At 39.8% G+C, this 13,092-nt stretch overlaps 1 protein-coding gene across 1 annotated transcript; it reads left to right on the top strand.

Annotated features, from left to right (window-relative positions):
* The first annotated feature begins 3,234 nt into the window (after nucleotides 1-3,234).
* On the top strand, nucleotides 3,235-12,858 carry parn (poly(A)-specific ribonuclease (deadenylation nuclease)). The gene is given in 27 exon segments (XM_063882866.1): nucleotides 3,235-3,363; nucleotides 3,617-3,694; nucleotides 4,300-4,379; nucleotides 4,468-4,535; nucleotides 5,137-5,218; nucleotides 5,412-5,472; nucleotides 6,907-7,072; nucleotides 7,576-7,638; nucleotides 7,721-7,759; nucleotides 7,839-7,881; nucleotides 7,959-8,039; nucleotides 8,116-8,172; nucleotides 8,412-8,489; nucleotides 8,580-8,623; nucleotides 8,728-8,770; nucleotides 9,067-9,142; nucleotides 9,228-9,338; nucleotides 9,424-9,493; nucleotides 9,574-9,629; nucleotides 10,004-10,090; nucleotides 10,171-10,245; nucleotides 10,444-10,615; nucleotides 10,710-10,837; nucleotides 11,151-11,217; nucleotides 11,298-11,362; nucleotides 11,365-11,475; nucleotides 12,010-12,858. Coding segments are annotated over 27 exon segments (2,067 nt in total). The 5' UTR covers nucleotides 3,235-3,344; the 3' UTR covers nucleotides 12,057-12,858.
* The last annotated feature ends 234 nt before the right edge of the window (nucleotides 12,859-13,092 follow it).

Below are 13,092 nucleotides of genomic sequence, written 5' to 3'. Positions count from 1 at the left end.
TGTTCATTCCACCAACTTCCACAACGTATGTGTAGAGAAGTATTTCCTATCGCTAACACTGATAACCCTCACCTGAAGACGCCCAACTAACGTTAGGTGACGTATTTCATGCATATGAAAGAGAGAAGACCCATTAACCCAAAAAAAGAACTGCAGACAAAAATTAACTTTGTGTAAAACAAGCAATTTTGAACAAACTGCTCATATATTTTCAAATGCATCTTAGATCCCTTAAAATCAAGAAGGACTCGCAAACCCTGTGAATCTTTTTGGACTGCTATGTTGGGATCTACCTTTATAGATGAAAATTGGCAGTGAAATAGCTATTTCATTACTCTATTGACAAGGTGGACAGAAACTGGCTAATACTCAAACATAAAGTGGCAAATTCAGTTTCATTATCAGACTACAAACATGTTATTCCTATAAATGTGTTTCTGTTCAATAAAGTGACAACATTTTAAGAAAAAGCGCCTCAAACCTGTTTACACTTACTGTTATATCCCACCATAGCAGGACAAGCTGGATATCATGTGAAGCCTGCTCTGTGCACTGAACCTGACTGACTGGTGACAGGTGTGTACACACTGAACACACACTCTGCACACACTGCACACAGCTCAGTGTTACCTCAAGGCCATGGTGGGTTAATCTGGCTGTAAGTAGGTGGGTGCATATCACGTGACATACTGTATGTACACATTAATAGTGATTATACAACTCTGACCTTAATTCTGAAAGGCAAAGAGTGTGTGATAACATCAGTTCAGTTTTTTTCTTCACATTTCTCATCTCTCTCCTTTCATTTCCTCTCTTCATTTCACTGTCGCTGTCCATTAAAGGAAACATTCACATCCTTTGAAATCCCTCCTAAAACAATACTGACAAGCCCATCTGCAATGGAATAGTTTTGGGGTGGCTGTAATCATTCCTGCTGCACAAAGATCCTTTACTAAAGTGAATTTGATGTAAGGGAAATGGGATAAAGTCCTCGTTCTGTGTAGAGATGTTTCTTTACTGAGCTGGGCGAAATAATACAAATATAAACCTGAAAATGACCATAATAGGGCCCCTTTAAATTCAAGTAATAGAATTTAGTGCGTCTTTAAAATCATATCAAAAGATGTGCTATCAGCCTTTTATTACATCTGTGTTGTTCATATACACAGCACTTTAACCTCAATGATTGTATTGTACATTCTCCTCTATTTCAGTCTGTTTATACTTGGCTTTTTAATGACTGTTTTTATATTGTTATGGATTAAATCTTTAAAGTAACTGGAAATAAAAAAGCATCAAACAAACCTGTAAAATGTATTTTATGCTGTACTGTTGCAAAAAACAGATTTCAATACATGTTAACTTTTGCTATAGACGAAGAATTCCACTACATTGTGTTAAATATTAAATGATTTCCAAAATAACAAATTTCACTGCTCAACAAATATCAGAAGGGAGAAATTGATTTCCTGATATTGACCGTGGATACACTGAGCCTCATCACAGACTCACTCACCAGAACAGTTCACAGTTGGTGAAAAGAGTAGGAAACATTTAAAGGGTTATGTTTTTACAAACTCATTCAGGGTTTAGCTCAGCCTTCTGAGATGACAGTACGTGTAACAGACCTTAAAGCCTCCAGCTTGAGAGAGTCGACTGAATATATTTGCAGTTTTTCAGCAACACGTCACAGATTCAGCTGCAGGGAGTGTGGGTTGAAAAGCCACAATAGGAGTAAATCTGAAATGACAACTTATAAAGGTCATTCAAAAATAAAGGCTTCCCATGAATCAATTGTGATTCAAGTGCCCTCTGTTAAAGTTCAGCCCACCCACAATCCCTCCCACTCTCACTTCCACTCATCAGCCATGTTTAATTAAATCTGTTTACAGTAATATGCCTCATCATTCATCACTTAATTGTCACCATGAAGAGCTCTTTGTCATCTTGATGTTTGTTTGTTTGTTTCCTCGTCCTTAATTTTACCCCTTTGTTTATACCTTTAGTGAGATGCTTTAGAATGATTTTAATTTTGACTCAGATTTTGTAATTAAATAATCTTCTGCACATTAACATCTTAAAATAAAAATATGACTGTAATAATCTGGTAACATCCAAAAAGGCTATTATTTAACATTTTAAAATTGTAATATAATATTATTAAAATTGTTAAATGGAGACAAGATGCTAAAAGCTGATTCTCCGTAATTATTGTGAAATTATTATGATATTTTTTAATGTAATATATTTAGTGGCAGCTGACAACTTCACCTCAGATGATCCAACAGATCCTTCACAGTAAGAGCTTACTGGCAACAAAAAGGCTGTACATGAAAGCCCACCTTGATAAGAGGACTGATTGTGTTGTTTTGCTTATCGTTTCTGAATATCTCTGACAAGCAGGCATGGTTTTTGAAAGTGAAATGTAAAGGACCATTTTCATTTTAAAATACAGCCTTTTTTATTTTGTATTAAATATTGTGCATTTAAATAAAAAGTCGTGTTATCATGTTGCACTTTAATCATCAAATATAAAAAAATGTTGTTAGATAAATAAAAAATACTGCTTTTGACAGGCTGATTTTAATACTGTGTTGGTCACATCACCCAATTAGATTATTGAATTTAAATGATCAATTGAACAAAGATATCTAGGGGCTAGATATGCATTTATATGCGATGATAAATATACAAACAGTACAAAGTACAGCTTTTTGTGTAAAGGTAAATGTTTTTCATGATATATGCCTTTACAGCAGAAGCATTTGTGTGTGAGCTTGAATAATTAATAGCAGGTATTTAAAAATTAAATCAAAAAAACTTTAAAGTCAAGAACAAAGAGAAAGAAAGCTGCAAGAGCAAAACTCGACCCAATAATAGAGTTTAATTTCCCCACTCTTTATACCTCTATAACTTTCCAGCCAACACGATAACCATACACATAACCACATGGTCATGATGTTTCATGCTTTTTTGTGTGAGCTTGGTTAAATAAATCAAATAAGTTATTTTGAAAGGTAAATGAAAAAGAACATATTAAGAGAAAAATGTCTGCTGCAAAAAAAAACGCACCATAAAATAGAGTTTAATTTCCCCTCTTTATACCTCTAAAACTTCACAGCCGACACGTTATATTAAAAAAACCTGACATATTAAATATACTAGATGTCATTTTAATTATTAAATGTCATATATCTATTGATATTAAAATGTCAAACAAACCGCTGGTTGTCTCGTCTCCTGGCGACCGTGGCACCGGAAGTGTGTTTTTATGAAGCCGTTAAAAGCCAGTTGACGTCGGCTAGCTAACATTAGCTGTCAGCCAGGTTCAGTCATTGTGCAGGATGGAGGTGACACGCCAAAGTAAGTAGCCAGCCACGTTTTGCTTTCATGATTTGCATCACGCTACATGCATCTTAATATCGCAAAACCGAGGAGTGACCTGATATGTATTTAAAACGGGCAAAACTGTTTTCATTCCGTAGCTTTGTGTGCTGCTAGCTAGCAAGCTAGGTAGCTAGCTGCAAGCAAGGCTGCGGGTTTATGTGTGCTTCTGTTTGGCTAGCAGCACGCTTCTACTTCTGTTCATACACTTTCCCTTTTTTTAAAAAAACAGATTTTAAAGACAGTTTAAAGACGGTTTACAGTGCGATAGAGGAGGCTGACTTCCTTGCCATCGATGGAGAATTTTCAGGTAACGTGAGAGTTTTTATCATGAAGTGCGTTTTTTAAATGGTTAAAGCTGTGGACACGGGAGAAGTACTCTTGTACTGGAGTAAAAGTACCAGAGTGTAGACTATGTTCCAAGTAAAAGTCCTGCATTCAAAATGTTAGTAGGGTAAGAGTGCAAAATAATCAGCACCAAAGTTCCTAAAGTAAAAGTACTCATTATGCAGATTAGTCCCTTTCAGAATGATCTATATTGTGTTTTGATTATAATTATGATGCATTAAAGGTGTTACCAAAGGTGCAGCTAGTTTTGATTACATTGTAAGCTGCAGGATAGATTGTGAATACTACTCTAGGTGTAACTGAAGTTTTATTTCAGTGTTGCTTATATTTCACATCATTAATAATGTCAAAAGTAACTAAAGATAGAAAAGACATGTAGTGGAGTGAAAGTACAAGATTTACATTTATTTGTTTTGTGGTAAAAGTAAAAAGTAGCAACACGTTGAACTACTCCAGTAAAGTTAAAAGCCCTTAAAATTGTACTTAAGTGTAGAATTATAGTTCATGAACTTAGGTACTTTACACCACTGGCCCTGAATATAAATTGTGACTTGTGTTTGTGTTCAGGGATAAGTGACGGTCCTAATGTGAGTGCACTTACCAATGGCCTGGACACACCAGAGGAGAGGTACACAAAGCTTAAAAAGGTGAGTGGAGTTTATAGTTTACCGTGCACGCCTTCTCTTTTCCATCCATTTTCTAGTCCAATCTTATTTTGATCCCTCTGTTCACCAGCACTCCATGGACTTTCTGCTGTTCCAGTTTGGCTTATGCACATTCACGTACGACCAGACAAAGTCAAAGTGAGTCACATCAGTTTCACAAATGCACAACTATAGATCTGACATTTATATTTGGGGACAAATGAGCAGCCAAGGCAAACCTAGACTTTGGGCTGCCCCAGGAAAAGCCTCCTCCGTAGCTGATACAGTCTTTGTATTCTGTTGACTTGACTTGCAGCGAGTCATGGTGGTTTTTGGTTTTTTATCATGCCGAGTCAAAACACAGACATCCTCTTTTGTGTTTTTTTCCTATAACTTCCTGTAAATGTGCATGAGGCACATCCCGATTCAATTATGCATCATTTTCTGATTTCAATGTGCAAACACATGGACTTCTAGCTAACCTACTTTTATGAGAGGTTCTTTCAGGGGTGAAAATATATTTTCATTGAATAACGTGCTAATATGAGTATGAATATTGGGTCATACTTTTTTTTTTTTTTTAGCTTATGATGCATACACCCCCCCCCAAAAAAAGTTTAATCAAATAACTACCTAACAGAACAACGCGATGAATGATTTTGCACCGATTATGTGTCACATGCAGGCTTTCTAACTTTGCAGCAGGTGGAATTAATTTATTAACCCTCATTGTTCTGTGTTCTTTTTCCCATCTCTGCAGGTATATCATAAAGCCTTTTAATTTTTATGTATTCCCGAAACCGTTCAACAGGACCTCCCCTGACTTAAAGTTCATCTGTCAGGTGAGTCAGCGATGTTGCTCGGCGGTTATTGCATTGCTTCAGTGTGAACTGAGATTTATGAGTTTTAAAAGTGACTATGACTCGAAAGGTTTTAAAAACAGTTTTTTCCTGGTCAGCTGTAAAGTAAAAATAACACCCTTGTTTTTTTGTTTTTTTAAATTGGTAAAATGAAAGATCATATTTGTCATTTTAGAGTTCCAGCATTGACTTCCTGGCCAGTCAGGGGTTTGACTTCAACAAGGTGTTCTGTCATGGTGAGTATACTGTGGAGTGACAGGGAAATACATTTGTCTCATTATGCCCAGTACTACACATCAATACTTGACTTCCAACTCATTTGAGTGTCGAAACACATATTACAGTCAAATGCTCATTATTTTTTTCTTTCTTTTTGGGCTAATCTTTACGGAACCTGTAAAGGGACATGGGGGAAATAAAAAAAAAATTAAATGTTTCTCGTGCGCACGCGAAAGTTTCTCGTGTGCACAAGAAAGAGAAAGTATTTTGAAAACAAGTAGCCATCAGATGTGCTAACCAAATATAATTGGGCCCTTTTGCAAAATACCTTCGCGATGGTCTTCGTCCTCTGAGTTCAACACCCCGTGGGTGAAGTTCTTTCAGAATTAATCGGATCTCTTCTTTCTTTGACGTGCAATCCATTCTCCATGCATTTTCTTTACATCCACCTATACCCACAGAGCTGGCCAGATGTTTTTAACTGTTCCTCAATGAACTAAACTACGTGATCCAAAGTGGTGTAGTTCTTGCGCCGAGAAAGACCACACGACTTCAGAATTCGTTTTAAATGTCTCTGAGACAACATAACGGTGACGACTTTCAAGTAAAGTAACTACCGTATTTTCCGGACTACAAGGCGCACCTGAATATTAGCTGCACAAGCTAAAATTAGGGGGAAATCCTGTTTTGTTCATACATTAGCCGCACCGGACTATAAGCCGCAGGGTTCAAAGCTTGTGCAAAAAGTAGCGGCTTATAGTCCAGAAATCACGGTACTCGTCTTGCTCTTGCTAATCTAGTCTCTTTTTCGCGCTAATTCGTACGGCACTACTTTGCCTGGCGGACGGACATGTGACCAACATACCACTTTTTTCCCCCTTGACTGTGTGTCTGATCACATGCCCTTCCGCCAGGCAAAGTAGTGCCGTACAACAGCGGAACAAACCAAAACAAAACCTCTTACGATATCACAAAAATCATGAAGAATCCATAGAAAAGCCGCACCGGACTATAAGCCGCAGGGTTCAAAGCGTGTGCAAAAAGTAGCGGCTTATAGTCCGGAAATTTCGGTATGTCTTTATAATGAAGTCCGAGGTCAAACTACAGCTTAAGTAATTTTTGAACTGTCATACATAAAGAAACACAATCTGAAATGCAGGTCTATCTCATGCAATATCTTGTTGCAACACCCTGCATGCGCGACAAGGAAACATTTAAATGTATTTCCCCATGTCCCTTTACGGGTTCTGTAAATCTTTGAAGAAACTTGCAATTCTTTTTTCCATTTCTGCTAACCTTCTTGAGTGTTGGTTTAAAAAAAAAAATGCAGGAGGAGATCTTATCGGTTTCTCCACAAATGTCTTTCATCTTGCTGTAGCCTTAATGTTTAAAGCCACCCTAGAACTTAAAGTCACTGAAGAGACAAACTCAGATGTTTGTTGTTCTCAAAGGGATCCCGTACCTGAACCAGGAAGAGGAGGCCCAGCTGAGGGAGCAGACGGAGGAGAGGAGAAATCAACAAGCCAACGGTATCAATAATCAATCCTTCATCTCTCCATCCTCCAAAGGCCCAGCACACGTACCTCAGGAACACAAGGACTACATCAACAGAGTGATGTACGTGACACTTGATTTCTTTTCTGTGAAAAGTATTGCATGTAACCCTTGTTGGTAATCTTTAGTGTGCGTGTTGATCACTCGTGTTGTATAGTTTGAGTGGCTGCTAAGACTAGAAAAGCGTTGTATGAAAGCAGTCCAGTTCGGTATTGGCTTTTGATGACATGACTCTTTAGCTGACAACTTACATTTTTGATGTGCTGTTGTGTGTAGTTTAGTTTGTGTCTTGCAAATCTTTATTTTGCACAGTTTGTTGTTGTAAGTTCTTTTTTGACCTGCCAGAAGGCACTCCAGATGTGAATTTGCCTAAAGTTATAATAAAATACTTTGCATCAAATGGCAGCACTTACGCTTTAAACTTTAGATCGTCTTTTCTTAAAAAATAAATGGTTTTATGTTGCTTTCTATCAGTACCCAGCACCGCCACAACATGGGAAGTGCTTAACATGCTGCGTAATCTGACCCATGTGGTGTTTTGATCATTTCTACCATTTTCCCCACAGAGGGAAGGTCGAGGCGCTCTTCACTGGCTCAGAGAAGACTTTGGACTTGGAGCCATGCACTGGGTAATCTAGCAAAACAACCCTAACCTGCATAAATACATTTTGTATTTTTATTATCCCTACTTATATTTATATTTCCTAACAGGTTTCAGAGAAAGCTGATCTACCAGACTCTGAACTGGAAGTGAGTATCACTCAACATGTTTGTTAGTGTATTTGTTTTTGTGTTTGAATGAGATTAAGACGTGTTGTGTTTTCCACAGGTTTCCCAAGGGGCTTCATGTAGAAACTGTGGAAACAGAAAAGGTAAAAATGCTTTTATTTCAACCAATTCTTCCCATTTTTTTTGTGTAAGTTGTCAAATATTGATTGTTTGTGCGCAGAAGGAACGGTTCATCCAGGTCAGCAAAGTAGATGATGAAGAGAGGAAGAGGAGGGAACAGCAGAAACTGGAGAGGGAGCAGGTGAGACTGTCAGGAGCATCTTGAACATTAGGATGCAGTAGATTTTAGAGCTATCTCATAATATTTACCCCAACAGGAGGAGCTAAATGACGCCGTTGGCTTCTCCAGGGTGATCCACGCCATCTCCAAATCTGTGAGTGGACCTCAACTTTTTTTCAGTCAAACTGCAAATTGATTTATTTGTATTGCACTGTAACTTAACTCATCCGCACTTCAAATGTATTACTCATGTTTTAAGGTCATCGTTACTAATAACTTTTGCCCTAACGGAATCGTTCTGTGGCTAAATCAAGTCTTTTATGTTTGCTTTAATAAAAACCTAGCTTCAGTAAATCTGGAATGTACCCTCACCCCATTTGCTCCGACACGCAGGGTAAACTTGTGGTTGGCCACAACATGCTGTTAGATGTGATGCACACCATCCACCAGTTCTACCTCCCTCTGCCAGAGGTAAGCAACCTAAAATGGATATATAAGATGCATGCATTAGATTATTATTATTTTCAGTTATTCATACTGTGTGCCAATGCTTTCCTTCAGGATCTTCCAGACTTTAAAGAGGTCACAATGTGTGTGTTCCCGAGGTAATATCCCTCTTCTTTTCTTAATATTGCTAACTTGTCTTAATAACAGACACTTTTCTGTACTCGTTTTACGACACTTAAAATTGTTATGATTCCACTTGCAGACTCCTGGACACAAAGTTGATGGCTTCCACTCAGCCGTTCAAGGTAAGTGATCTCCGTCAGGGCTGTAGAACACCAAAAGCACCAGTATGGTTTTGGGGGTTTGAGAAGTGAAAACAGTTCTGAGGTAAAAAAATAAATCCACAGCTTAAGGATTTTGCATGAAGCTCGTTGGGATGTTTTGTCAGAATAACCTCCAGAATCCTTGCAAAAATTGCTTCACATCCAGAGCACCAAACAAACTAGTAGCACTAAAGCAATTCAACTGGGGCGTGTGATCAAAGCTTTGAAAGAGGAATGCAAGTGTGTAAAAACAAAGTTCATTTGACATTGTGTTTCAGGAGCTGATCAACAACACATCTCTGGCAGAGTTGGAGAAGCGAGTGAAAGAGGGCCCCTTCAAGTCCCCACAAGTCGGTAAGTAAGCATGCGTACATTTATCTGAACCGCTCTCGACCTACGAAAAGCCTGTGAGTCTTATTATTCGTCTCCGTACTCTCAGAAACGGCAGAAGGCTTCCACAGTTACGACACGGCCCAGGAGCAACTCCACGAGGCCGGGTACGACGCTTACATCACCGGCCTCTGTTTCGTCTCCATGGCCAACTACCTGGGTAACGCACACAATCACACTGAGCCCGTCTGCAAATAAAGGCTTAACGCATGAGGTTTGACTTCTGATCAACTCTCTTTTTACAGGATCTTTTCTGACTCCACCCAAACCACACATCGCCGCTCGCTCCAAACTAATCGATCCGTTCTTCAACAAGTAAGGGATACACTTATGTACTGCATTTGCTGCTTTCTCATATTTCTGGTTTTATTAATGGATCTAAATCTCTTTTCAAGGCTTTTCCTGATGAGGATAATAGATATTCCCTACCTCAACATCACAGGACCAGATTGTGAGTATGATTATTTTGAGTCGGCGGCCAGATCTGCAGCAGTAACCTCTAAGGAAACATTAAAGTGCAAAGAAGGAAAGCAGCAAATGTGGATGAATACCTCCCAATTTTAGAAAACTGTTCATAAAATGATTAAATGTGCATTTTGGTGAAACGCAAAATGTTAGCATTGCTTTAAATTATTCCCCACGGCTCGTGTTCAAAGGGCATTTTATGTAAAACTACAAAATCAAATGGCTTAGTATTGATTTGTTAGCTTCTCAGGGCTTTAAACCAGCCACTTCAGCGTTTGCTTCTGTTGCTTCAGCTTTAAATTAGAACTGCTGTCACCACATCTCCCCCTCACCTGTTGCTGTTTCCCCGTGTTCCTACAGTGACCCCTAAAAGAGACCACGTCCTGTATGTCACCTTCCCTAAAGAATGGAAGACCAGTGACCTCTACCAGCTCTTTAGTGCCTTTGGTAAGACTTTACCTGTTCATTCTGCTTGCACACATGACCCGTTGTGTATCACTAATGCTCAACTTCTATAATCCACCCAGGAAACATCCAGGTATCCTGGATAGACGACACGTCAGCGTTTGTGTCTCTCAGTCAGACGGATCAGGTACAGATAGGTGAGTTTCGACTGCTCAGCTTTGAAAAATAGAGAAACCCTTCTGTATGCAGCACCTAAATGGGTGTATTGAATGCCATTGTACTTGCAGGGTTCTTGCTTTCTTAGTTTAGTTGTATCTTCATGGTATAATGCCCTTATTGAATGTCTGTTTGGATTTTAAAAATCCCCTAAATGTCGTAATCGTCTCATCCCGCAGCGATGAACACAAGCCGCTACGCAGAGAGTTACAAGATCCAGACGTACGCAGAGTACATTAAGGGGAAGCAGAGCAAGGAGAAGGTCGGACAGACGCCCAAAAGTTGGGGCGAGGACGGCTGGAACAAGCCGAACTACACCCCCGCTACGACTGCTGGCTTTGGATATCCCAGGTACACTGATGCTGCGTTTACATTCAGTGCATTTACCCCGGAAGGTCCTGCAGTTTGAATTTATATTGATGCCTTCATGGTCTTTCTGTTGTAGGGGTTTGGGGAAGCGCAGCATAAGTCCTGTTCTGGGGGAGCCGGGGACCGGAGACGCTATGAAGACAGATGGCTGGAGTAACTACTCGTACCCCGACAGCACGGGCAGCAAGAGGATGAAAACTGATGGTGGGTGAACGGCATGCTCCCTTCTGCAGGAACAATATTTAGTTTGTCTAACGTTGCGTAACGGGCTTCATCCTGCTGTCTGCACGGGTCTCTCGGCTTTGTTTTCACACGCCACCTGCCTAAAGTACAACAGTGATTAACCTCCATCTGCGTCTCAAATTTGGCTTGTTGTGTCTGTGAATTTGAGGAAGTTGGGTTTGTAAAGTCCTTTTGATTTTAATGTGAAGGTGTGGGACTTCTTTTTGTCGTCTCAAAATGTGTATGTTGTTGTTTAAGGCTCTCATGCAGTGGTTGTTGTCATTGTGATTTTTAGACAAAAGCGGACAAGCAAATGCCGACGCCATCGAGAGCAAGACCTCAGAGGGCTGGCTAAAGATGGCGTAAGTGAACTTGGAGTTGATCTTTTAAGGTATTCTGTTTGCTGTGATTAAAGTCTCTTCATGGTTGCTTTGCCCTGCAGAGATGCATCAGATTCAGCGGGGTCCAGTCCAATCCCTGAGGAGGGGGAAGAAGAAGAGGAAGAAGAAGAGAGGAGGAGGTGGAGGAGGGAAGCCCTGAAGGCAACGATAATGAAGGCACGGTCACCTGGCAACAAGCCCCCACATCCAAAGGTCAAAAGAACAAGAAGAAGTCTAAAGGTGAGAATGAGGGTTGGGGAGGGGGCTTTACACTGAATCAGGTTGACTCAGTTCAAGCTGTCGGCAAGGGGGAGTAATCTATTCTACAAAGTCCAGTTTAAAATATTGAAATGGGCACTCGCTGACCTGTTGCCACTCATTTTTGGCTGTAGTTTAAACGGTGTTAGTCTTGCTTTACGTGTAGGCAAGAAGAGTGTCACTTCTGTCACCGCAACTTGCTTTTCTGCTGCCACCAAAACAAAGTCTTGGTTACTACAGGATCAATCTCAATCTTCTTAAATAATCAATGAATTGGATATTTTGCTAAAATACTCTCCATAAATACCCCCCAATTATAGTAAAGTAGCCTAAGTTATACTCAAAAGGTTTTCAATTGTATATCTATCCATGACATTTAGAGACTGACTGTACCAATCCTATAAATGAAGGGAATGGGAACTGAGCAAAAGGCCTTCGAAAGAGTTGATGTACAAACTGAGATTTCACCTTCTTGCTGTTTTGATGCTGAAAGTGTGCGTTCTGCTTCCCCGTTAGGGACTGAATCCTCCACCTCGCTGTTTGACGTCCCGGAGGTGTGGTAGCGAGAGGTGAGGCGTGGAAGCCTCTGTCCCACATCTCAGTCTTTCTCAGCACTTGGGTCGTTCTCCTATCACCTTCGGGAGCTGCTCACCCCCCCCGCCCAAAATTCTTTTGTTCACTCGACAGCTGCGGACACCGTGTCCAAAGCCAACCGCCGAGCTTCTTCACTGGACTATTGAAGGAGCGAACACAAGCCATAACGACAGCTGCCATATTTTGATCTTCTACCAGAGGAGCGGGAAACTCCTCTGGGTAACCGCGCGCACATCCTTCACTATAATCCTAAAAGCTCCAGGAATGATCATTTATTCAGACTGGAATCTGTCACTATGAAACCCGTTTTTAACGACACTGTCACCTCCTATCAGTCTTATATTTTGTGAGTATGAGTTGTGCATGTGAGGAGAACCACCGTCAGGTGCTGTAGTTTACGCCGTCATGGTTATTTAGTATTTTAAAGCTGTCCATTATTTGGTTCCCTTTTCTTTTTTTTAACAAAAAAATTGAGTTCTGTCAACTACCCCAGTTTTATTCCAACATATATAAGCTTATCAATATTAATGTGGTGTTTATTGTTGGCGGCACTTTGACCTTTCGCGACTGGTGCTTTGTTTTCGTTTTGTACAGACTTGATCTTTACCTTTTCTTTGTGTTCATTGTTTTGTAAACGTGTCGACCTGCAACAATGTCAAAGTATGTTCCGGTGTAAACGTTAAGAAGACGTATACATTTTTGTAAAACAAAGTTTAAAAGTACTTAAAATATTTCCTTAAAAGGGAAAAAATTAAAGACTGTTTCTTAGTATCTCAGTTTTCTGTCGTTTCTCCTCCCACACTGTGCCGTAGATACGCAGCACGTAGAAAATATTGTAACACCTACTTGTCTTTATTCCCTGTTAAATGTCTGGATCCAATTTCCTTCCACTGTTTAATTCCCATGGACTTTGGTTCGGCATATTTTTAAACAAATGATTTTGTTTTTTAATAGCAAAATAATTACCTGGCTCCCTGGACGGCTAGTTTCTGAGAAACAATTAAA

The sequence above is a fragment of the Eleginops maclovinus genome, chromosome 5 (assembly GCF_036324505.1).
Source record: "Eleginops maclovinus isolate JMC-PN-2008 ecotype Puerto Natales chromosome 5, JC_Emac_rtc_rv5, whole genome shotgun sequence".
In the NCBI taxonomy this organism is placed as follows: domain Eukaryota; kingdom Metazoa; phylum Chordata; class Actinopteri; order Perciformes; family Eleginopidae; genus Eleginops; species Eleginops maclovinus.
The sequence above is the reverse complement of the archived record's forward strand: the minus strand, read 5'-3'. Positions and strand labels throughout refer to the sequence as shown.